The sequence below is a fragment of the Sebastes umbrosus genome, chromosome 3 (assembly GCF_015220745.1).
Source record: "Sebastes umbrosus isolate fSebUmb1 chromosome 3, fSebUmb1.pri, whole genome shotgun sequence".
NCBI lineage: Eukaryota > Metazoa > Chordata > Actinopteri > Perciformes > Sebastidae > Sebastes > Sebastes umbrosus.
This window is the reverse complement of record NC_051271.1, coordinates 1,706,735-1,729,428: the sequence shown is the minus strand read 5'-3', so window position 1 is coordinate 1,729,428 and position 22,694 is coordinate 1,706,735. Positions and strand designations below refer to the sequence as shown.

At 41.0% G+C, this 22,694-nt stretch overlaps 2 protein-coding genes across 2 annotated transcripts in view; both read left to right on the top strand.

Moving 5' to 3' along the window:
* Positions 1 to 1,183, top strand: part of LOC119485097 (complement C3-like) — a 49,483-nt gene extending 48,300 nt beyond the window's left edge. Inside the window, exon 44 of the mRNA XM_037764400.1 lies at positions 794 to 1,183. Within this exon, the coding sequence (XP_037620328.1) occupies positions 794 to 938 (145 nt within the window). The 3' untranslated portion in view covers positions 939 to 1,183. The remainder of the gene's footprint in view (positions 1 to 793) is intronic.
* A 9,680-nt stretch (positions 1,184 to 10,863) lies between these two features.
* Positions 10,864 to 22,694, top strand: part of LOC119484984 (protein NLRC3-like) — a 93,899-nt gene continuing 82,068 nt past the window's right edge. The window contains exons 1-5 of the mRNA XM_037764196.1: positions 10,864 to 10,895; positions 11,337 to 11,511; positions 16,444 to 17,776; positions 17,873 to 18,349; positions 21,389 to 21,565. Coding sequence (XP_037620124.1) covers positions 11,487 to 11,511; positions 16,444 to 17,776; positions 17,873 to 18,349; positions 21,389 to 21,565 — 2,012 coding nt within the window. The 5' untranslated portion in view covers positions 10,864 to 10,895; positions 11,337 to 11,486. The remainder of the gene's footprint in view (positions 10,896 to 11,336; positions 11,512 to 16,443; positions 17,777 to 17,872; positions 18,350 to 21,388; positions 21,566 to 22,694) is intronic.

The following is a 22,694-nucleotide window of genomic DNA, read 5'->3' as shown; positions in this document are numbered from 1 at the left end:
TCAACCTCATCACACCACAGTTAAACACAGTGGTAATGTGAGCCGCCAGGTGCAAAATATATTTATTATATTAGTATTTGTTAGGGCTGTCAATCGATTCAAATATTTAATCTCCATTAATCGCATGATTGTCTATCGTTAATCACAGTTAAATAAATCACACTTTTATCTGTTCTAAATGAACCTTAAAGGGAGATTTGTCAAGTGTTTAATCCTCTTATCAACATGGGAGTGGACAAATATGCTGCTTTATGCAAATGTATGTATATATGTATTATTGTAAATTAATTAACAACACAAAACAATGACAGATATTGATCCAGAAACCCTCACAGGTACTGCATTTAGCATAAAACTATATGCTCAAATCATAACATGGCAAACTGCAGCCCAACAGGCAACAACAGCTGTCAGTGTGTCAGTGTGCTGACTTGACTATGACTTACCCCAAACTGCATGTGATCATCATAAAGTGGGCATGTCTGTAAAGGGGAGACTCGTGGGTACCCATAGAACCCATTTACATTCACTCTCTCTCCCCCGATCTCTCATGTACCAAAGGCCAATTCAACCTCTCTTGTGCAGCAACTCTGTCTTTCTAGCAAACTAAACAGCAATTCACTCTGTCTCTCACACAGCCACTCACTTTCGCAAGGTAAACGGCAATTCAACCTCTCTCGCGAACTAAACAGTAATAAAACCTCTCGCGCAGCAACTTGGTCTCTTTCACGTACCAAAGCAAAAAATACAAGCTAAAGAGTCTAAACTCCTCTCTCTCCTCCCTGTCTGCCAGATTCATCTACATGTTAGGAAAGGACACCTGGGTGGAACGCTGGCCTACGACTGCAGAATGCTCCAGCAATCCCAGCCTGCAGGCTAAATGCAAGAGCCTCGAGGATGCTGCATATGAACTGTCTGTCAACGCCTGCAGGCTGTAAAGGTGTCCCTTCAGCAACTGCACGCCATTCTCCTGCCCCATTGTGTAGCGAAGATGACCAATAACTGTGCACACAAAGATTCAATCATCATTTTAAGGTTAAAGCCTGTGCAATAGAGAGTGGAGTGTCCCTCCTCTTCCGGTGGACCAACATGGGACCTTGTTTCGGAAAAAATATGGACGGTAGTCAACGGAGAGAGACAATCACGCCATGAATCACACATATGATGTTTGTCAATTCAAAAGGTCGATTTGCAAGTCGAGAACGTCGCAGTATGTCGGAAAACTGTTGAAGTATCAGACAATGGAAAATACGTAATTAGAAAGACGACACCCAAAGGTCACGTCAGTGTCGTCTCTCTCTCTGGAGCTACTCTGTCTGTGTGTTTCGTACTTGACTCGGATGTACTCACACAAGCTCGTTCTTTTGCTCCCCGGCTGATAAAAAAGACCAGGAGTCTCTGGATAAAACACATCAGGTCAGATAACGGTTCATCCGTGACGTGGAACATTAGCTAAGTTAGCTAGCTAGTGTTGGTGACGTTCATTGTGCGAGACGAGAGATGTAGTTCACTGAGCGGTTTCACACTAAACTAAATGATAATACGACAAACTGCAACTTTCTTGACTTGCTAAATTATCTTTTGAATTGACAAACGTCGTGATTACCGGACATATTTGCTCTGAAATAATGTCCCATGGGGGACACCGGAAGGGGACGGACTTCACCTCTCTATAAGGACATAAAAAACAGTTATTTGTGTTTCACTGTGGGAAAAAAAGAACTGAAAGTGGAGCTGGTTCTATCAACATACCCAGAAGGGATTTCTCTCCTGTAATGACAAAGTAAGAAGAACTAAATACCACTGGCAGCAACACAGTTATAAAAGCCCACTAAACAATGCCGACTGTATCAGGAGCTAAAATCAAACGTATAGTTGATAAAAGGGTGTGATTCATACAAAACATACCGTAGCAAAAGACAATCCTCCTACATACTTACTATGTCAACTTAAAACAAATGTATTATAAGTTAACAGGTCAGTTAATTAATGTCCTGCCGGGAGTTCAAATGAAACCATTCATACTGGAACATACATTGTTCTTAGACTGAAAAGTTAAAACATACTTAAAAAAAGCAGAGAACAAAGCTAGAAATGTCTCTTCCTCGAGTGTGTACTACTAATTCAATTCTGAAAAACTCTGAGCTAACATATGCTGATTAAAAATAACACGCTAAACTCTTATAGCGGGGCAGTTGAGCATAACAACTGTGCATTTAGCGATAAAAGCAACGCATTTGGCACAGATGTAGGTTTATATGTTATGAAAAGATATAGATATCGGGGCGCTGCAAATTTGGCCCCTGTGGGCCGTGGCAGACATTTTTCAAAATGGCTTAATATTCCTTAAATGTTGCAGAAAACTGATTTTATGACTGTTGATGATTTCTACGGTGTGTTCAAGCTGATTAGGAAAAGTAAATAAAAGGAGCATGGCCATTTCAGGGTCAAACTTCACCCCCTTGCCTTCAAGATAGAACGACAATATACCCAAAGAACGGCAAGATCTTCAGCTTTCTATCGGTGCTTTTCTCTTTTCATTAGCAGTAAAATGGACAGAGATATCGCCGGATAAAGTTCAGAACTGAACAGGATTGATTGAAGTTTGACCCCAAAGTGGCCATGCTCCTTTTATTTAGTTTTTCTCAGGTTAAAAGCTTTTAAAAGCACCCTTAAAAAAATAAAGAGGGAAAAAAACAACCTGTCTGTGATCTTCTGATATCTGATCTCATCAGCTAGGACACATCTTGGAGCTCATCAACAGTCATAAAGTCAGTTTTCTGCAACATTTAGGAATATTTAGCACCTATTTGTTTTTGTTTTATTATTTAGAAAAATGGCTGCCGAAGTTGTTGCTTTTATCACAAAATGTACAGTTGTTGTGAATACTTCAGCTTAGCTGCTCCACTATTATATTTTGTTCGTTTATAAATTTAAATTTGTGTTAAAAATGTGTGGTTGTCTCCATGCTGTACCCAGAAAGAAATATAGTAAATCAGAAGATGCCTGCTTAAATAAATAACATTATAAATACCAGGCTGGAGTTTCCTTCTGTGGTCAGCAGGTTTTGTTGATCGTGTTGTACAACGCAGCTGATTCCTCTTCGGCCGACTTCTGACATCTGGTTGTCAAAGAGAAAAATTAATTAGGGGATTTGCAGGTAAGATAATAAACATAAAAATATTTGTATTTTAATTATTTCAAACTGATATAATTTTGATCTTAAAGTCAGGATGATGTTCCTGTGAGAGGAGCTGCTCACCTCTGAGCGGTACTGACCACAGCGTATACAACACACTGAAGGGCTGAGCTGATCTGAACTGGACGCCGGCGTAGTGAAGGTCATCCTGCCGGTTGTTGCTGTCTCTGCTGCATAGACAAGATCAGTGTTACTTAAAGAAACTCTGGGATATCGATCCTGTTATTGTTGTTGCACTGGGATATGTGAATACCCAACGTCCCTCTAAAACAATCTAGAACTTTAAAGCAGCAGGAGGAAAGGTTGGAGCAAATATGATTTAAAAAAGTTATTTTTATAAAACAGTCAAAATATCCTGACAGTAGTGCATGAGACAGGTAATCTGACGACGGTCTTCGGACAGTTTGGGGCCGTCGGTGAGCGTCTGTTGGCCTAGTTTTCGCGCAATACAGCATGTTGAACTTTTGGTGAGAGATTGGCAGTTCAGCTTAAATGAATCAGTGCAGGGAAGTGAGGAGAGCAACGAGTAAAGTCAAGAGGACACACACAGAAGGCTCTTCTCATGTTTCATCTCGTCTGATCGTTCCAACACACGGATATTTCCTCAGCAACATGAACATCTGGAATGAAGCTAAGTGGTGAGTGAGAGTGGTGTGAAGATGGTCGGCAAACACCGCTCTGCTTCATAAACGTATCATAACAACAGTTTGTATATCGGCCGTGCCCGGTCTTCCTGTTTCCCTTTTTGAATGCTGGCGTGGAGAGTTATTTCATCTCACGCAGGCGCAGAACGTACGCGGTAGTCGGCCATCGGCTGTAGTCTTTGCGGTGTGTTCGAGTGCAACTTTTTGGCCGAGACAAAGACGACGTGAGGCGACGCAGCTGGTGGCCGCTAGTTCTGTGATGTCGGGTTGGTGTGTCTGAGCCTTTAGACGCAGCTTTTTTATCTGGTTGTACATGAACCAGATGGCGCACAAGGTCACCTAAGTGACCTTCGCCGGCAAGATGGGCAGGGCTTCCGCCAAGTCTTCCAGCTCTGACATCTCCGTGTAAAGCTTGTCAGTCAGGTTCAAGAGTTCCTCTGTGACCTTCCACTGGCTTTGCCACCATCTTTTTGAGGCTAACCTGAAGTCCTTCTCCGTTGACTCCCTAAACTCTTCCCACAGCTGGGTTTTCAACATACTATACTATGATTTGTTTTCATAAAATGTTTGGACATACTACATAGAAAATAATCCATGAATAATAATCCATCTGTTGACTGTGCTGTACAGCGCAAATGAATCCTCCCCGTCTTCTTGACGTCTTGTTCTGTGAGGGGAAAAACAAACCATTTCTAACACAATGTGTATTTTTTTTAAGTCATATAGAGATTAAAATGTGCTGCTCACCCCGGGGCGCTACTGGCACTGTCAGCTTTGATAGCAGTGTATTCAACACCATCACCATCCTCCTCCTCTTCCTCTGGTCTGTGGAGTGGAGCCGGCCTGATGTTGGAGTAGAGAGCATCTTCCTGGTTCTGAGGGAAGCGGATGCTGGAGTAGTGAAGGTCATCACGCTGCTCTGCTGGTTGTCTCTGTGTTGCCGCTGACAACAGGTCATACACTGGACCCATGTTTAGCTGACGGGACAAACACAACTCAAGAATAACTACGTTTTTATTGCCACGTTGCACAAAATGACCTTACAGTAAAATTCCTGTTGGACTTGGAGGTTGTCAGCTAACTATACTTATTAAGATCACTACGTTCAAATACTGCTCATTGAATTAACAACTACCAAATGCTGTAAACTATTTAAAAATCGTTGTCCCTAACATAGTTACTTTTTGAATGAGATATAAACATTTAAACTTTATAGTGCATGATCATCTTCTCAGTCAGGCTAGTCTTTATCTGTTGAGACTGTTTCTTTAGTCAATCTGAAACTTATTAGTGTGACACGAAAATAAAAATACATTTATGTTAAAGTTAGAAGATGTGTCATTTCTGGCTACTATGTTTAGATCATGAAAAAGACTTGCGACTTCCAGTCTAGCTGGCGACGTGATGGCAGCATAGAGTGACAGGCTCCCGACAGTCAAATTCAAAGTTGCCTGATTTAACTCGAATGTTTTAGGAGACGTGTTACAGCAAGTGTAAAGAAGAGTGGAAGAAGCGGAGGAGCGGATCAACACGGCGGAGGCCCGAATCCAGGCATCGGAGGATGTTCTGTCGGAGCTGGTGAAGCTACAGATACAAACGGAGAATAAACTGACTGATTTGGAGAGCCGGTCACGGCGCGATAATGTGAGAATATATGGGGTAAGAGAAGGAGGTGAAGAAGACATGACTTCAGTGATTACTTTCTTGGAAGACTTGTTAAGGAAATGTTTGGAGTTCCCCTCGTCTACAGAGCTAAACATCGAGAGGGCTCACCGAGCGCTGGCTCCAAAACCTCCGGCCGAAGCCCCTCCAAGGTCGCTGGTGGTCAAGTTCTCCAGCTACAGAATGAAGGAGGAGGTGATTAAAAGAGCCTGGCAGAGAAAGGGATTTGATTTTCAAGGTAAACGGATCCACTTGGATCACGACTACGCACCGGAGCTGCTGAAGAAGAGGAGGGAGTACGCAGAAGCGAAAACTGTGTTGAAAGAAAGTAACATAAGATTTCAAACTCCGTTCCCGGCCAGACTGAGAGTGTTTTATAAAGAAGGAACTGAGATTTACAACTCGGCAGAGGAGGCGACGGCGGACATGGCAGAGAGAGGGATGCAGGTGACGGTTCTGAAAAAGCCGACCTCGCTTCTGGACCAGATAACCCGGCTGACCTGGCGAGTCAGCGGAAAATGAAGGAACCGGGAGAATGCAGGCTCCGGGCATTCAGACAACAAGACACTGGATAAGTAACGTACTTTGGCTACGACAGGGTTATATTTAGGTACAATAGTTCTTCTAAGAATCTTGAACAATGTTGTACATAATGTTATGGGAAGGATTTTATTTTCAAACTTATTATTTTTATTAAGGGCATAAAGAGGTCAGACTTGTGGTCGGGACACCTCTCACTGGACATTATGGACCTATACATCAGCTCACAGGCTGAAGAGGGCCCTCTTTCAGTGCTAGGAGGAAGAGACCTTCCCTCTACACTCTTTACTTTCCAACAGAGTCAGGAGGCCGTAAACGAGGCCTACATTTTGGAAGTCAGAGTTGTTACCTGTTATGGTTTTGTTTTTGTTTTATTGGTTATGGTTTATGCTACTGTTCCTTGTAGCACCAGGGGTGTAATATTTGATTCATGTATAGGCTTGAGGGGGCTTAAAGTATACTTAAAGATACACAATGTCACTTAAAATAATGACCTATAATGTAAATGGTCTGGGAAATCCAATCAAGAGGAGCAAAGTTATGGCCAAATTGAAGAGGGAGGGAGTAGAAGTAGCTCTCCTTCAGGAGACTCATCTTACAGAACTGGAACATGAAAAACGTAAGAGATGGAGGTTTAATCAGCACTCATCCAGCTGTAAAAAGGGTTCTAAGAGAGGGGTAGCGATTTTAATTTCTAGCAAATTAAACTTTGAATGCACATTTGAAAAGAAAGATATGGATGGAAGATTTGTTCTGGTCCGGGGGTTTCTGCAAGGTGTTTTAGTTACTTTTCTGAATGTCTATGCTCCCCCAGGATCTGAATGGAAATTCTATAAACAAAGCTTTGAATTGATTAGCTCTGAGGCCCAGGGCATCCTAATTTGCGGGGGGGACTTTAATGTCAGACTTCATATGACCCTGGATACTTCGAAATCTTATTATTCAAGAGAAAAGAAAACTACAAAAAATATAAGATTAATGATGGGAGAGTTAGGACTCTCAGACATATGATATATATATATATAAATTGCAATATTGGGACCATGGACTTATCAGACCACGCCCCAATCTCTATTGATTTACTACTAGGTTCTGAAAAGAAGAGCCCTATCTGGAGGTTAAACACCGGGGTTCTAAATCAAATGAGACAGCAAATAAGGAAAGATATTAAAAACTATTTTGAAGAAAATGACAACGGGGAAGTTTCCCCACCGATTCTTTGGGATGCTTGCAAGGCTGTTCTTAGGGGGGAAATTAGAGGCTATTGCTCTGAATTGAAAAAGCAGAGGAAAGAAAAATTGGATCGGTTACAAAAAGAATTAAAAGAATTAGAGAATTTACATAAAAAGACACTGAATCAAAGAACAAAAATGGAAATAGATAGGAAAAAGAACGAAATAAATGAAATCTTGTCAAATGATATTAAAAGAAAGCTGATTTTTCTAAAACAAAGATATTATGAAGCAGGAGGAAAATCGGCTAAATTACTCGCTAATAAATGAAAAAAGCAACACGCAGAAAATACAATTTATAAAATAAAGTATCCTACAACAAATTCCATACACTGCAAAGTAGAGGATATACAACAATCATTTGAAACCTTTTATAAAAATGTATATACACAGCCCAAATTAGATGAACCGAAGATGGAAGCCTTTTTTGACCTGATAAAACTACCAAAGGTGACAGATGAACAAAATGAGTGTCTAATTAGTGAAATTAAGGATGAAGAAATTAAAGGGGCAATATCAAATTTAAAACCTAATAAAGCACCAGGACCAGATGGTTTCCCTTCTGAGTGGTACAAGGAAATGAGAGATCTGCTGACCCCCACAATGAAGAACACGTTTAACCATGTACTCAGGACTGGCATGACTCCTCCTTCGTGGAGAGAAGCTGTGATTTCTTTGATACCAAAAGAGGGTAAAGATAAACTTGAATGTGGAAGTTATCGGCCGATAAGTGTACTGAATCAGGATTATAAGATCTTTACCTACATTTTTGCAAAGAGGTTAGGAAAAATCTTCCCCCAAATAATAAGTTTAGATCAGACGGGTTTTATTCAGCAAAGGCAGACTCAAGATAACATTCGCCGAACATTACATGTGATTGATCATATTGTTGAAAACAAACTCGAGGCAGTGTTATTGAGCCTTGATGCCGAAAAGGCGTTTGATCGAGTTAATTGGGAGTTTTTATATAGAGTTTTGGGGCAATTTGGATTTCATCAGACCTTTATTAAAACTATTCAAGCATTATATAATAGCCCAAAGGCAAGAATAAAATTAAATGGAGCCGTAGCAAACTTATCCGGCCTGCAAAGAGGGACAAGACAGGGCTGTTCAATAAGTCCATTATTGTTTGCTTTGTTTATTGAAGCATTAAGTCAGGGGATCACTCAGGATAAAAATATTACAGGTATAAAATTGTTGGACCAAGATCATAAAATCTCTTTATTCGCGGACGACGTTTTAATTAATTTGTCGAACCCAGAGAGCTCAATTTTGAAATTAATGTCATTTTTGGAGGTTTTTAGTTCCATTTCAGGTTATAAATTGTATATTTTAAAGACCCAAATTTTAAGTTTCAATTACAAGGCTAGCCAGACCATAAGTTCTAATTTTCAACTAAACTGGGATTTGGATCACATTAGATATCTAGGAGTAAACATCCCAAAAGACCTTACAAAATTGTATGCCTTAAATTTGAATCTGTTAAATCAGAAAATAAAAGAAGACATAAATAGATGGAATCTAATTCCAATATTAAGTTTTGAGTCAAGAATTGAGTCAGTAAAAATGAATATCTTGCCTAGGGTACTATATTTGTTTCAGACTCTTCCAATTGAAATAACTGATAAACAATTCAACGAATGGGATAAATTGATATCACGTTATATTTGGCAAGGGAAAAAACCAAGGATAAGATTTCACACTCTTCAATTGGCGAAGAATAAGGGAGGATTTGCACTCCCCTGCCTAAAAAATGATTATATATCGGCCCAATTGAGGACTTTGTATTGTTGGTGTAATCCTGATTACCAAGCTAGATGGAAAGAAATTGAAGGAAATATATCTGGGACAGTCCCAATTCAGGCACGGCTAGGGGACAAAAGACTTATTAAAAATTTGATGGAAACAGGTAATAGATGGATTAATTTATCTTTGAAAGTATGGTTAAATATCATCACTAAGAGTGGCTTACTTGAAGAGATAAAGATTCTGAAATGGTGCTCCCATGACCTTGATTTCACCCCAAATAAAATGGATGCAAGCTATAAGGGTTGGGCTAATCGAGGCCTCTCCTCATACTGTACCTTTTTCAACCAGGGGACATTGACTGATTTTCAGACATTGAAAAGACTATATGGGTTAAATAATAGCGACTTTTTTAGATTTCTTCAGGTACGCCATCACATAAACAGTTCTATGTTAGAGAGTCACAAGGCAGTCGAAAACAACCTATTGAACGTTTTTATAAGCGCCTATAAAACAGATTCGGGGCTTAAAGTCATTTCAAGAGTATATAGAGGACTTCAGGAGGCTGAAATAGCGAGCACTACCTACATGAAACAAAAATGGGAAAGTGAAACTAATAGCTGCATTCCAGAAGAAGTTTGGTTAAAATATTGTGAATTTCAATGGAAGATATGGAGCTCAACCTCGTGGAGAGCGTTTGGCTGGAAGACTGTTAGCAGATTTTTTATTACACCTATTCAGAAGTCTCATCATTCAGGCTCATCCAGCTGCTGGAGGAACTGTGGCTCCCAGGTAGCTAACCACTATCACCTGTTTTGGGCCTGTCCTAAAGTAAATTCTTTTTGGTGTAAGATTTACACAGAATTAGTTACTATATTTGGTACAAACATAGTCTTTAAGTGGGACGAACTCCTGTTTGGTCTTCTACTTTCAACATCTACAAATATTAAAACAAAAACTTATTTGGAATATTGAGTGTAGCTGCTAGAAAAGCAATAACTAAGAAATGGCTTAAACCACATACCCCATCACTAGAGAACTGGTATGATATTATTTATGAAATATTTCTAATGGAAAGAATTACTTTTTCAATGAGGCTTCAGGAAACAAAATTTGAAGACATTTGGAATGAGTGGAAAAAGTATATTTCCCCAAAACGCCCTTCTTTTGTTTAAACTTTCTTTTTTTCTAAATGCAATTTTTGTATTATTATTTATTTTATCTTATTTTACATGGAAAGCACCCCATGTTCTATTTGTGTGTTCAATAATTTCATTGTAAAAAGTGGAAAAGTTGGTTCACTTCATATTTGTATATACTGTAATTAAGTATGTTTATGTAACTGTCAGAGTAAAACCAAATAAAGGAAAAAGAAAATGAAAAAACAAACAAACTGAGAAATAAAAGTGACGCATGTTGAAAAAAAGAAAAAAAAAAGAAAAATACTTTTAACTCAGAAATGTTTTGATTGTGTAACAGAATGAATCATTTTTCTTATTATTATTTTTCATATAATTCTGAAAAAACAACTATAAAAGCACATTAGTATTTAACTAAAGTGATTTATTGACATGATTTAAACATAAAAATGTCATAACATTTTACCAAAACTCATTTTTATTCAACCTGTTCAAGCTCAAAGAGGTTCTTATAAACACATTGTGTTTAAAAGCTGATGAGTGTGAGCAACACACACAAACACTCATAGATAAACTCTGAGGTTAAAGATTTCCTGTAAATGGAGAGAGGAGGAGGAGCCACACTGATGTTATATAAGAACATGAGAACAAGGAAGGAGACCATGAAAGTGTTCAGTCAGAATCCAGTTTGTGTCGACGGAGCAGAAGGATGAAAACTGTAGACTGAGGCAGGGTGAGTGTTAATCCAACATTTTATTACTTCACTGTTGAAGTCTCTGAGTCAGTTTCCTCCCTGTGGACTGTAGAGGAGAGAAATGTTAGAATGAACTCAACAGTTTGATTCATCTGTGAACACAACGTTGTGATTGGCTGAATAATCCTCATTAAACCTGCTGTAACCCAAGAAAACAAGCAGAGACTTAAAGAGAAGTGACCAGGTGGAGCGCTGGGTGGATTTATTATACTGTATACTGTGTGTGTGTGTGTGTGTGTGTGTGTGTGTGTGTGTGTGTGTGTGTGTGTGTGTGTGTGTGTGTGTGTGTGTGTGTGTGTGTGTGCACGCGTGTGGGTGTGTGTGTGGGTGTGTGTGTGGTAGAGAGAGCGGGTGTGTGTTACTTCCTGTTCTCTCAGTCTGTGACTCTTGTACAAACTTGTTTCCGTTAAATGCTCACAGTCAGTGTCCTGGTTTAACCTCTCAGACTGACTTCAGATCAGAAGATGAGTGGTTGTGTGGAGGAAGAGGAGGACAGAGCAGAGTCTCTAGTCTCTGGCTATGTGTCTATGAAGAGTGACCAGTCTAAAGATGATCCTCTGACCTTCAGTGATGAACCTGGACCCTCAGAGTCAAAGTAAGAGAGCTGCTACTAACTCATTTATAGGACTCATTTTCACTTTCCTCTACCAAGACTGTTTTCTGTTGATTTAGTGTTTGTATTTTAAAATTTCTACTAAAATGTATTTGCCCCCTCCAGTCAGTTTTACTTCCTGTTTTTTATTAACGCTCTTTCTCAAACAGAGAATGGGGGTCGTGGTTAATAGTCAGACGTCAATCATCACCATGGCAACCAGATTGCATGGTTTTCCAACCCAGTTTAGATGAATTTACTGTTTATCAGACCACAAACGAGACCAGAATTATCTCAACAACACCGACCCTCTCTCACTCGCTCTCTTCTTCACCGTCTCCTCGTGGCGAGGCGCCCGTCTGGCTGCTGCTGCACCAAGGAGCCGCACCGCCGCACGCCGGCCAAGGCGCGACAGAGGACGGGTAGACATGTTGCCGAGGTCCGCCGTTTGAAATGCAGTCTTCGGGACGCTCCTCAGCTCCAGCACCGACATCACACCGGGCTGCTCTGTGATTCGTTTATTTCTCTAACGGGACTTTTCTCTTGTTTTTTGTTGAGCTGAAAGTTGTGCTCCGCGTCGTTCGGACCTGTTAGAGGCCCGCAAACCTCCAAAACGGCTTCGGCTGCTTTCTGTTAATGTATCTCCAGCAGGAGGAGACGATAAAGAAGAGAGCGAGTGAGAGAGACAGTCAGTGTGTTGTGTTAATTCTGCCGGTGGGATTTTGTGTAATTCACTGCGTTGACTGCAGCCGTTCACCACACACACAAATGCCATTGTGAAAATAAACACACTAAACTACGGTGGAGGAAAAATAAAATCAAATGAAACCCTCAGTTAGTTTAATTTTTAGCACAACATGAAGTTATTTGTTAAAAAAAATTTGGCACACAGTGTGGCTAATCAACTTAGTCAGGAAATGACTCAAATAAATATGAAATATTCTAGAAATGCCAAAACACACTGGAGGAGGGCTTTAATTTGTGCATTCTTCCTCTTCGTATCTGTGACAGCTGTCAGTCACCCAGAACAGCTGTAATCTAAACAAACTAATACAGACTTTTAAACCACATTATTGACAGTAGCAGTAGTTTGTGTGTTCAGAGCTACTGAAATGTCTTTGTCATCAGAGAATGTATCAAGGATTCATGTGAATAAAATGATCTTGGTGTTTTCAGAGTTCAGTACAGACCGAGAGCAGAGTCTCCAGTACCCAGCTGTCTGTCTATGGAGAGTGACGTGTCCAAAGAGGATCCTCCAGACTTCAGTAATGAACCTGGACCCTCAGAGACAAAGTAAGAGACAGTTTTTAATGTAAGATGACCTGATGGACGATGAAGCATTGAGACTAAAAGATTTATATTCCTGATGCAGAACTATAAATGCAGATACTGTTTCAACCTAAGATGGATTAAACACAAACACACAAACTACTGATGGTTATTTCTGTAGCAAAACACCTGAAAACCTCCATTTCACAATTCATCATCAATTTAAATCATGTTTTCATTCAGATCCACTGCAACAGGAAATAAACGGGGACACATCTGGAATGTTTACGTTTACAACTATGAAATGGTCTAAAGATCTGTGACTATTCAACATCTGGAAGAATGAGCTTCAAATATGTAATTCAGTTTCTCATATTGGTCCTCTAAATATGTTGTTGGTTTGACTCCTCCTAGAATCAGCTGTTAGGACCTACTGGGTGTCATCTTGAATCAGTGCACATCAGAACTGTGCAACATGTGGTGAAAAAGTATCTGTAGAAAGTATTTTCTCACCTTGATCATAATGTGTTGATGGATTGAGTTTGTTCTTTCACTACATGTGTAAAATATGGTGAAGGAAAAATCTGCTTAAAGATCCACTTACTCATGATCCAGAGCTTTCAGTTGAAAGCTCTGGATCATTATTATGTGGACCTTTGAGCTTAGATTCTCTGCACCACATCTTGTTTCTGAAGGTCAAGAACAAACATCTCTGGTGTAAAACTATCTGCTGACAAAACAAAGTGCATGAAATGGTCAAATGTATTTGTACCACTTCTGTTTTTAGAATATTTGAATTCATGCCTTCATTTGATAGTTGACAGTAGAAAGTGGCAGGAAACATATTGACATTAAAAATGAACACCAAGGACACCAGAGTTACATGCTGTGTGTCTTAGACTGCTGGTCTACCTCAATATTTAGACCACTTCTAACCTCAGTTCAAACCTAACTAACTCAAGCTAAGCTGCCCAAAGTGACTGTGAATCAGTCAAGGACATAATCAGCTCTCTTTAATGGAGGACATTTACTGAGAAGTAGCTGCAGAAAATGATGAGTTTGTATTAAAGGGACTGTTTGTAACTTTTTACACATATAAATCTACCGGGTCGGTTTCCCATGCGCGCTCGCGTGTGGCTACGCTGTTCAGACTCAGACTCCAACACAAACTACACGGAAGCACCAAAACGGCGCAGTTCTATCTAGTGAAGCCCGTCTGTTAAACAGTGTCAACTCTTCCTGCTCCAGCCCCCCGACCACGGCCAGAACACGCAGGGGAGACCGTAGCTTTGGTCTCCAGGACCGGAGTCTCTGCTCCTCTGCCTGCTTGCCTTCACTCACACACCGCGCGCGTTCTCGCGCTCAACTCTCACGTGCATGCTGCTCACTCCACACTGCAGAAGAGTTAGTTTAGCTCTGAGAATATCTAGTGAATGTTCAGTGGACGTTTGTGCAGAAATAACTGCTGCTGCTCCTCCAGACCAACAGAGGTTTCCCGTGTCTTGGGAAGGGACGGGGCTCTTCAGAGAGAAACGTTGTTGTCTCGTTACCGACCGGATCAGATCTAAATCATGTTCATGGGGAGACCTTCGTCTGGTCAGCTAACATTACTACCAAGCAGGTGAAATATAGAGTGATATTGTGCTTTTAGCTGACGTGTGTCGCCTCACTGTTTTGAGCGATGCTCCTTCATGTCTATTTAGAGCGAGCAAGCGCTAGCCCGACGCTGACTTTCGTTGACTTAACGGCCACAGGTGTCGCTGTTAACGAGCAATTCTGAAAGTTACAAACAGTCTCATCAAAGGGGAACAAGGGACATTTTAAAAACATTGATATTAGTCTGGAGGCTATATATCATGATGGAAAAATACTGCAACTTGCTCATGTACGCACATATTGCAAGGGAGCGCCGGGAAACCACAAGGTGGCAGCGTCATCACGGTAAACATGAACTGCTTGTCAGTGGTGATATGAATGGAGTATAGAATCTCAACAACATTTGCAATATAAATAAACATGCTGTCATGTCCTGAATTTATTTTATGTGTTAACAATAAACACTTGTGAGACAGGGAAACTGTGTTTTACCTCTCTGACTTCTTTCGTTTATAAGTAATTATAGTTTATGCAAGTGCTGTCCACTGGAACGGAGAAATCCATGACAGGAATCCTGTCAACTAATTCCATAAATACAGTCCTAGACTTTTTTTGACCACGTATAGCACAGATGGAAATAATTCGAGATGTCGTGGATCTCTCCGTTTCAATGGACAGTACTTGCATAAACTATAACTACTGGAAAACGAAAGAAGTCAGAGAGGTAAAACACAGTTTCCTTGTCTTATAAGCCAACACTTTAACTCTTCTCTGTGACCATCTGAGCTTCAGTGTCGGCCAAGTCTGGATATTCTTCACCAACAATCAACAAATCATTTTAGTTCTAAACTAATGTCTCCACAGACAGAAGAAGAGGAGTCATTCTTCTGTGGAGGAGCCGATGTCCAGATCCAGAACAACACCTGGACCTCAGACAGCCAGTCAGACCAGAACAAGACCTGGACCTCAGACAGCCAGTCAGACCAGCACTGTACAAAGTAAGACTGTAGATGTGTCTGCTGATGTCTTCATGTCTGGAAACAGGACTTGTTGTTTTAATACACTGACTATTGTTGTGACAACCGTTTAAGATCTGCTCCACCAGACATATCTGCTCTGCATCACTTCCTTTCTGAATCTGAACCCAAAAGAAATACTTATATATTTTTATATTTTGTTTTTAGGATAGCACTCCGTCTTTGCATTAACAATCAGAATGCAGATTGTTTTCCATCTGATGGAGAACTATATTAAACTGTATGTAAAGCAACAACATCACTGTTCTATCACAGCCAGACAGTCACACTGACTAACAGCCAGACAGCAGCCTGAGACACAACAAGAGACACAGACTTTGAACAACAGCCCACATTAGCTTTCCTGCTAAAGTCTCCTTCTCTAACTTACAAACACACGTCTGGTCCTGCAGAGCGACACGTTGAACAAGAGACCAAACAAACACCCACTGAGGAAAGCTGCACTGCTAACATCAGTTTTCAGGCTACAGTAGAGGGCTGATTAGCTCGTCAGTTGCAGCACATTCAAAATCTTAAAACGTGTTATGATATAATATCATATATCAACATTGGTTAGTTTAGGTGTTTAACAGGGTCCTGTCACTTCAGTTCCTCTGCTACAAAACACTGTTCACGGTTCTTTGTTAGAGGTGCTATTCAGTAAATACAGGTCTACACAACAACACATGACCATATTCTGCATTATTTGATGAGTTTTAAATGTTACAGGGCGGTAGGAACAGCCACAGTGAGCTGTTTAGATGAAGAGCTGCTGGCGAGCAGCTGAGGCTCCGCCTCCTCTGCTGTCAATCAAACATGTACACCAACACACAGTCAGAGGCTGAGAGGAAAAGGAGCATTTATGATGCTTCTCTTTAAAAATAAGAACTATTAACAATTAATGTAAAAAAACACGTTGACGTTAGTTTTGACTTCAAGAAGGGATGATGACTTTATAATCTTTACTTCTTTATATGTTCTTATATTGATTTTCATATTGGCAATAAAATAATAAGTTTCTGAGTTTTATCTCAAACTTGTTTCTCTCTTTCAGCAGATAGAGGTCTGCAGGAGGTTGTAGATGAACATAAGATCAGTCTGAATAGAGGTCTGCAGGAGGTTGTAGATGAACATAAGATCAGTCTGAAGAAGAGATGTGAACGTGTTACTGAAGGAACTGATGAAACAGGAAGTGGAACCCTCCTCAACAGGATCTACACTGAGCTCTACATCACAGAGGGACAGAGTGAAGAGGTTAATACCCAACATGAGGTGAGGCAGCTTGAGACAGCTTCCAAGAAGAAGACCCTCCATGACGCTCCAATCAAGTGCCAGGACATCTTTAAAGCCTTACCTGACCAACAGGGACACATCAGAGTCGTTCTGACGAACGGCGTCGCTGGCGTTGGAAAAACCTTCTCAGTGCAGAAGTTCACTCTGGACTGGGCAGAGGGCTTGGAAAACCAAGATGTCAGTCTGGTGGTTCCGCTTTCGTTCAGGGAGCTGAACTTGATCAGAGATGAGCAGTACAGTCTTCTCATGCTGCTCCATGATTTCCATCCAACATTACAGAAGGTCACAGCAGAGAAGCTCACTGTCTGTAAAGTTCTGTTCATCTTTGACGGCCTGGATGAAAGCAGACTTTCACTGGATTTCAAGAACAACGAGGTTGTGTCTGATGTCACCCAGAAGTCATCAGTCAACGTGCTGTTGACAAACCTCATCCAGGGGAATCTGCTTCCCTCAGCTCTCGTCTGGATAACTTCCCGACCTGCAGCGGCCAATCAGATCCCTCCTGCATGTGTTGACAGGGTAACAGAAGTACGAGGCTTCACTGACGCCCAGAAGGAGGAGTACTTCAGGAGGAGAGTCAGTGATGAAGAGCTGTCCAGCAGAATCATCTCACACATCAAGACATCCAGGAGCCTCCACATCATGTGTCTAATCCCAGTCTTCTGCTGGATCACTGCTACAGTTCTGGACCACATGTTGACTACAGACCAGAGAGGAGAGCTGCCCAAGACCCTGACTGACATGTACTCACACTTCCTGTTGGTTCAGACAAAGAGGAAGAAGCAGAAGTATGGTAAGGGACATGAGACGAGTCCACAGGAGCTGACGGAGGCTGACAGGGAAGTTCTTCTGAAGCTGGGGAAGCTGGCGTTTGAACAGCTGGAGAAAGGAAACATCATGTTCTACCAAGAAGACCTGGAGCAGTGTGGTCTGGATGTCACAGAGGCCTCGGTGTACTCAGGAGTTTGTACAGAGATCTTCAAAAGAGAGAGTGTGATCTTCCAGAAAACAGTCTACTGCTTTGTTCACCTGAGCATTCAGGAGTTTCTGGCTGCAGTCTACATGTTCCACTGTTACACAAACAGCAACACAGAGGTACTGGAGGCCTTCCTGGGAGAAGACTTCAAGCACAGAGAGTCAAACCCAAAGTCTTTTCTCAAGAACATCTCTAAGTATTTTGGAAGCAGTGCTAGTCGTGGCCCATCTCTGGATGTCTTCCTGAAGAGAGCCATGGAGAAATCCCTTGAAAGTAAAAGTGGCCACCTGGACCTGTTTGTTCGCTTCCTTCATGGCCTCTCTCTGGAGTCCAACCAGAAGCTCTTAGGAAGTCTGCTGGGTCGGACAAAGAACAGTTCAGGAAGCATCCAGAGAGCCATTAAAAACCTGAAGAAGATGAACAGAGATAATATCTCTCCTGACAGAAACATCAACATCTTCCACTGTCTGACGGAGATGAACGACCACTCGGTACATCAGGAGATCCAAGAGTTCCTGAAGTCAGAGAACAGTTCAGAGAAGAAACTCTCTGAGATCCACTGCTCAGCTCTGGCCTACATGCTGCAGATGTCAGAGGAGGTTCTGGATGAGTTGGACCTGAAGAAGTACAACACAACAGACGAGGGACGACTGAGACTGATTCCAGCTGTGAGGAACTGCAGAAAAGCTGTGTAAGTCCAGATGTGATTAACTTTATAGATCAGTGTAGATTACTAGTTTAGTTCTTCAAATATACCGACTATAAATTATTCTTAAAATATAATATTCTTATAAGTGTTCCACGTGTTTATTACATAAATAAGTCAGTTGTATTTTGTCTCAGATGTTCTTGAGCTGTTTCAAATGTTGAGTTCAAAATGTTTCAGTAGGTTGTGTTTCTAGCTGTCAAGTTAAAGAACACTTATTCTATTTATTTCTAATAATTGTTACATTTTACAGTTTTTTCTGATTTATGTTTTTGGGTGATGGAGACGACATGTGAACCTGGTAAAACAAATGAAAAGAACAAAAGCTCAGCTGGCTGGTGTAGCGCTGGGTCTAACCGGTGTAACGTCAGCAACAGAACATTTGCTGATCCGGCGGGGAGTCGGGGCGGTCCTGGGATCAAAGTCCTGGTGCTGGGTTTGCACTGGCTGAATTTGAGCTAACTGCTAACTGGGGGTACGTCTCCTGGAGTTGCCGCACACTCTACTCCCGGGGAAGCAGCCTCCCGGCGGCGAGGAGGACAAGGCGGGGGTGCGAGTCGATTTCTCATTTCTGCTTCTTCTAATTTAATCCAGACGGTCCGTTCAGAGCAGGTCTGTTCAGAACGGGCCGAATGCTTGGCTTGTGGTGTTGCTGCTTGCAGCTACTCACGGTTAGGAACACCGGTGAAATACATTTAGCGGAGGTCATTTCCAAATAGATGTATTAGTTGCTTGCTTTGACATAACCACCACAGTTATAAAGTAGAGCAATCTAAAGTTTTAACATTAGCATTAGCTTGGGTTGTGCCAGTGTAAAATATTTCAATCCGGTTTGATATTAAGCCAAACGCCGGACTGGACTGGTGTACCGAATTTTACCACTAGGTGTCGCACTTGACTCAGCAGCAGCAGAGCGCCCATGAATGAGAGTGGAGCGACTCCAGTCCACTTGGTGGCAGTAATGCACCTCTAAGCTGGTTTGCTAACCGCCAATAAACACTAAAGAAGAAGAAGAAGAAGCGACACCTGGGTTGCGTTCGAAAAGTCAAATAATGACGTCCTAACGTCTTTCCCTAACCACTTCTCCTTGACCTCGATGGAAAACGTCATGAGGTCAAGGAAAGATGAGAAGGAGAATTCATAAGGAGTTAGGAAAAGACAACTGCGCTGTTAGGGGAATCCGACTGCACTTTCACTAGACTCCGTCATTATGATGCGACGGCGGTGGATGTTAGTGACGCGGGTCTGCTGTGGTGAAACTACAATGTTCTGAAGATGGACTACAAAAGGTGCCTTTCCACAAGTGTATTCTTAAATATCTCTTTCAGTGACAGACTCCTTCACCCGTGGTGTATGAAGAGAGATACCACAGGTCCTCCTGCTGCTGGAACACTCTATCTTTCTCTCGTTTCCTTTGGTAAAGGATGGTCCAGTGTATCCTCTGCTAAAGGAGATAATAAAGGAAGCATTGAAGCTCCTTTCCTTAACATTTGGTGAATTACAACAGCTCTTATCATGGCTGCTACTGAGGTACTTCCAGGTCATTTCACTCCGTTAGGAACCTTCCTAAGCAAAAAGGACTATTCGAACGCAACCCAGATTACACCTTACCTCGTGTGTTTTGGGCTCATCTCTTTCGTTGGCTTCAAATCCAAAATGTTGCCATGTGCAGTTTTACAGATAATTAATGAATGAATGAGACCAGCTCTGCCATGTCTCGTCTCGTCACAATACACAGGAACTTCTAGTAAACAAACCTCTTCTTGTATATAAACCAACATAACATCATAATATTACGTTAATCACGTTGTCATATTGCTTATTAGTAATACAATACAAGCTAGATTTAGCACTGTTACTCTGTCGGCACAGGTTGTTGATGTAGGACACTTTTTAATTTGCCAGAACGTGTCCCAATGACAAATGTCGGTTCTGCCGGTTAGCATAAAATCAAACCGGTTTAAGCTCGTACACCGGACCGGACCGGCAAAACCGAAAATGTATCCAACTCTAGCTTTAGCCACCGTAAACTACTGATCATACAAGACAAAGATAGTTGTTGTAAAACCCCTGAGTGTGTTTAATCGAGCAATGGTGCATTTTATTGCTCATGAATTCAAGTTGTGTTCCATCATCTTGTTTTTAAGTCTTTCCTTTTATTCTGTTACTCACAGAAGGAAACTCTGGTGTTTCTCTCTCTTGTTGCTGTAGAGAAGAGTAGTAGCAGGAAATACACAGTCTCCACCAATAACAGCGATCTGATGAATATATAACAGCAGAATGGTAGAATTCAGACTTTTTAAGAGATCTTATACACACCAAAGATCAATGTTGTGTTTTTAATGCTGATACACTGATAACATCTTTCTGATGACATTATGTTGAAAATAATGCAACCTTATTGGTTCATTAATTGTGTTTGTGAGCTGAATACGTTTGATGCTCAGAAAGAGTGTTAATGACAAAACGCCATGCAGTCATCAAAATATCTAATTATATGAATGTTTAATTATGTACAGGTCTAATATTATTACACGATTTGTTTAATTTCTCTGCCGTTTGGCAGCAGTCAGTGAATTTTCCCATTTATGGATGTGAACCTGACAGCAGCAGGTAGCAGCAAAGAGAGGTTTTATCTTTATCAACTATATTATTATTACTTATTCACTGAGATTTAAAAATGCTTTTCTAATCAAGAAGGCCTCATGCTGACTTTGTGGAGACAGACCTGGGATCATATCACACTGACAGACTGGACATTATGGAAGCCTCAATGTAACTACATTTTCTCTCTCTTCATCTACAAGATTAAAGAAAAACAAGATTAAAAGTCTGGAGGTTTGAGAGAGAGATGAGAATTATTGTTTCATGTCAAACAGTGAGATACAATTAGCTGAACCACTGATGTGAGGAGCAAATGTTAATCAAAGAAGTAAATATCAAACTGTTTAGTCATCAAATGCATGAAGTAATTAAACTGTCCTCTTTCATAATAACATATTTGTAATTTTTGTGTCATGACAGACTTTCTGACTGTAGACTCTCAGATACTCACTGTGAAGTTGTGGCCTCAGCTCTGAAGTCCAACCCCTCCCATCTGAGAGAGCTGGACCTGAGTGACAATTACAACCTGAAGGATTCAGGAGTGAAACTGATGTCTGCCGGACTGGAGAGTCCAAACTGTAGACTGGAGACTCTGAGGTCAGTTCACTGACTCTAGCTTATGTAGTTTGTACACACACTCTCTCTGCACTGGCTCTGCTCCAGATGGCTCTAGAGAGGGACATTCATGTTTTCACGTCGGCCACCGTAGCTCTCCAACACGCTTGGCACACAGGAGAGGCTTCAGTTGGTCGCAATCTCCTCACCTCACCACTAGATACCGCCAGATCCTACACTCTGGACCTTTAACCACAGACCTTATTTCAGGCATCTAACTTAAAACCCATTCAAAAAACCCATTGACCTCCAGACAAGGGAACAGGAAGTGCTAAAATACTGACTCAGTTCTGGTTTTTAGGACTCATTCCTGTAGCTCTCTATTTGAACATGTCTAAAGATGCAGCACTCTTCAACAAACACGTATTGCACCAACTTAAAGGCACATAAGTGATGATTATGAACGACACCACCAAATCAGAGGTTTCTATGGTTCTAAGTTATTCCTGCGTTCTTTTTGACAGCAGATCTAACTGTGCTCTGTTTTCATGTCAGCATTGTCTAATTATTTGAAACCGCAGACATTTAGATTGCAACAAGAACCAAATAAATATTCTGCATCAGAAACATCTTTGCAAGTTCATATTGTTTTCAAGTCTATCTCAATACAATACTCACATGTTCATATGTACATTCAAAGAGTTATTGATGTCTGTCATCATTCCTTCTGTCTGTGAAGCCATCCCCGTTTAACCTGAGTGTTACAAGATGAGGACTAAATCCACAGTCTTGTTCTGTGTAAAATTACCTGCAACGTTGGTCTTAATCTAATCGGAGGCTTCAGCAGTCTGAGTTAGACGTATTAGGGCTGGGTGACTTGGACAAAATCAAATATCACAATATTTTTGACCAAATACTTCGATATCGATATTGAGACGATATTGTAGGGTTTACCATTGGTGCTTTCACTAAATATTTACACAATGAGATTTCTGATAAATAACCATCAGTGATGTGGATCTCATGACAAAGTGTAGATGACAAATAATAGAACAGTCTGGTAAGTTCAGAAAATGACATCCCTTCACTGTAATGTAGCCTTTAAAACCAGGAAAAGACAACACTTATGCCATATCACAATATCAACAATCTAAGAGGATATCTCGTCTCA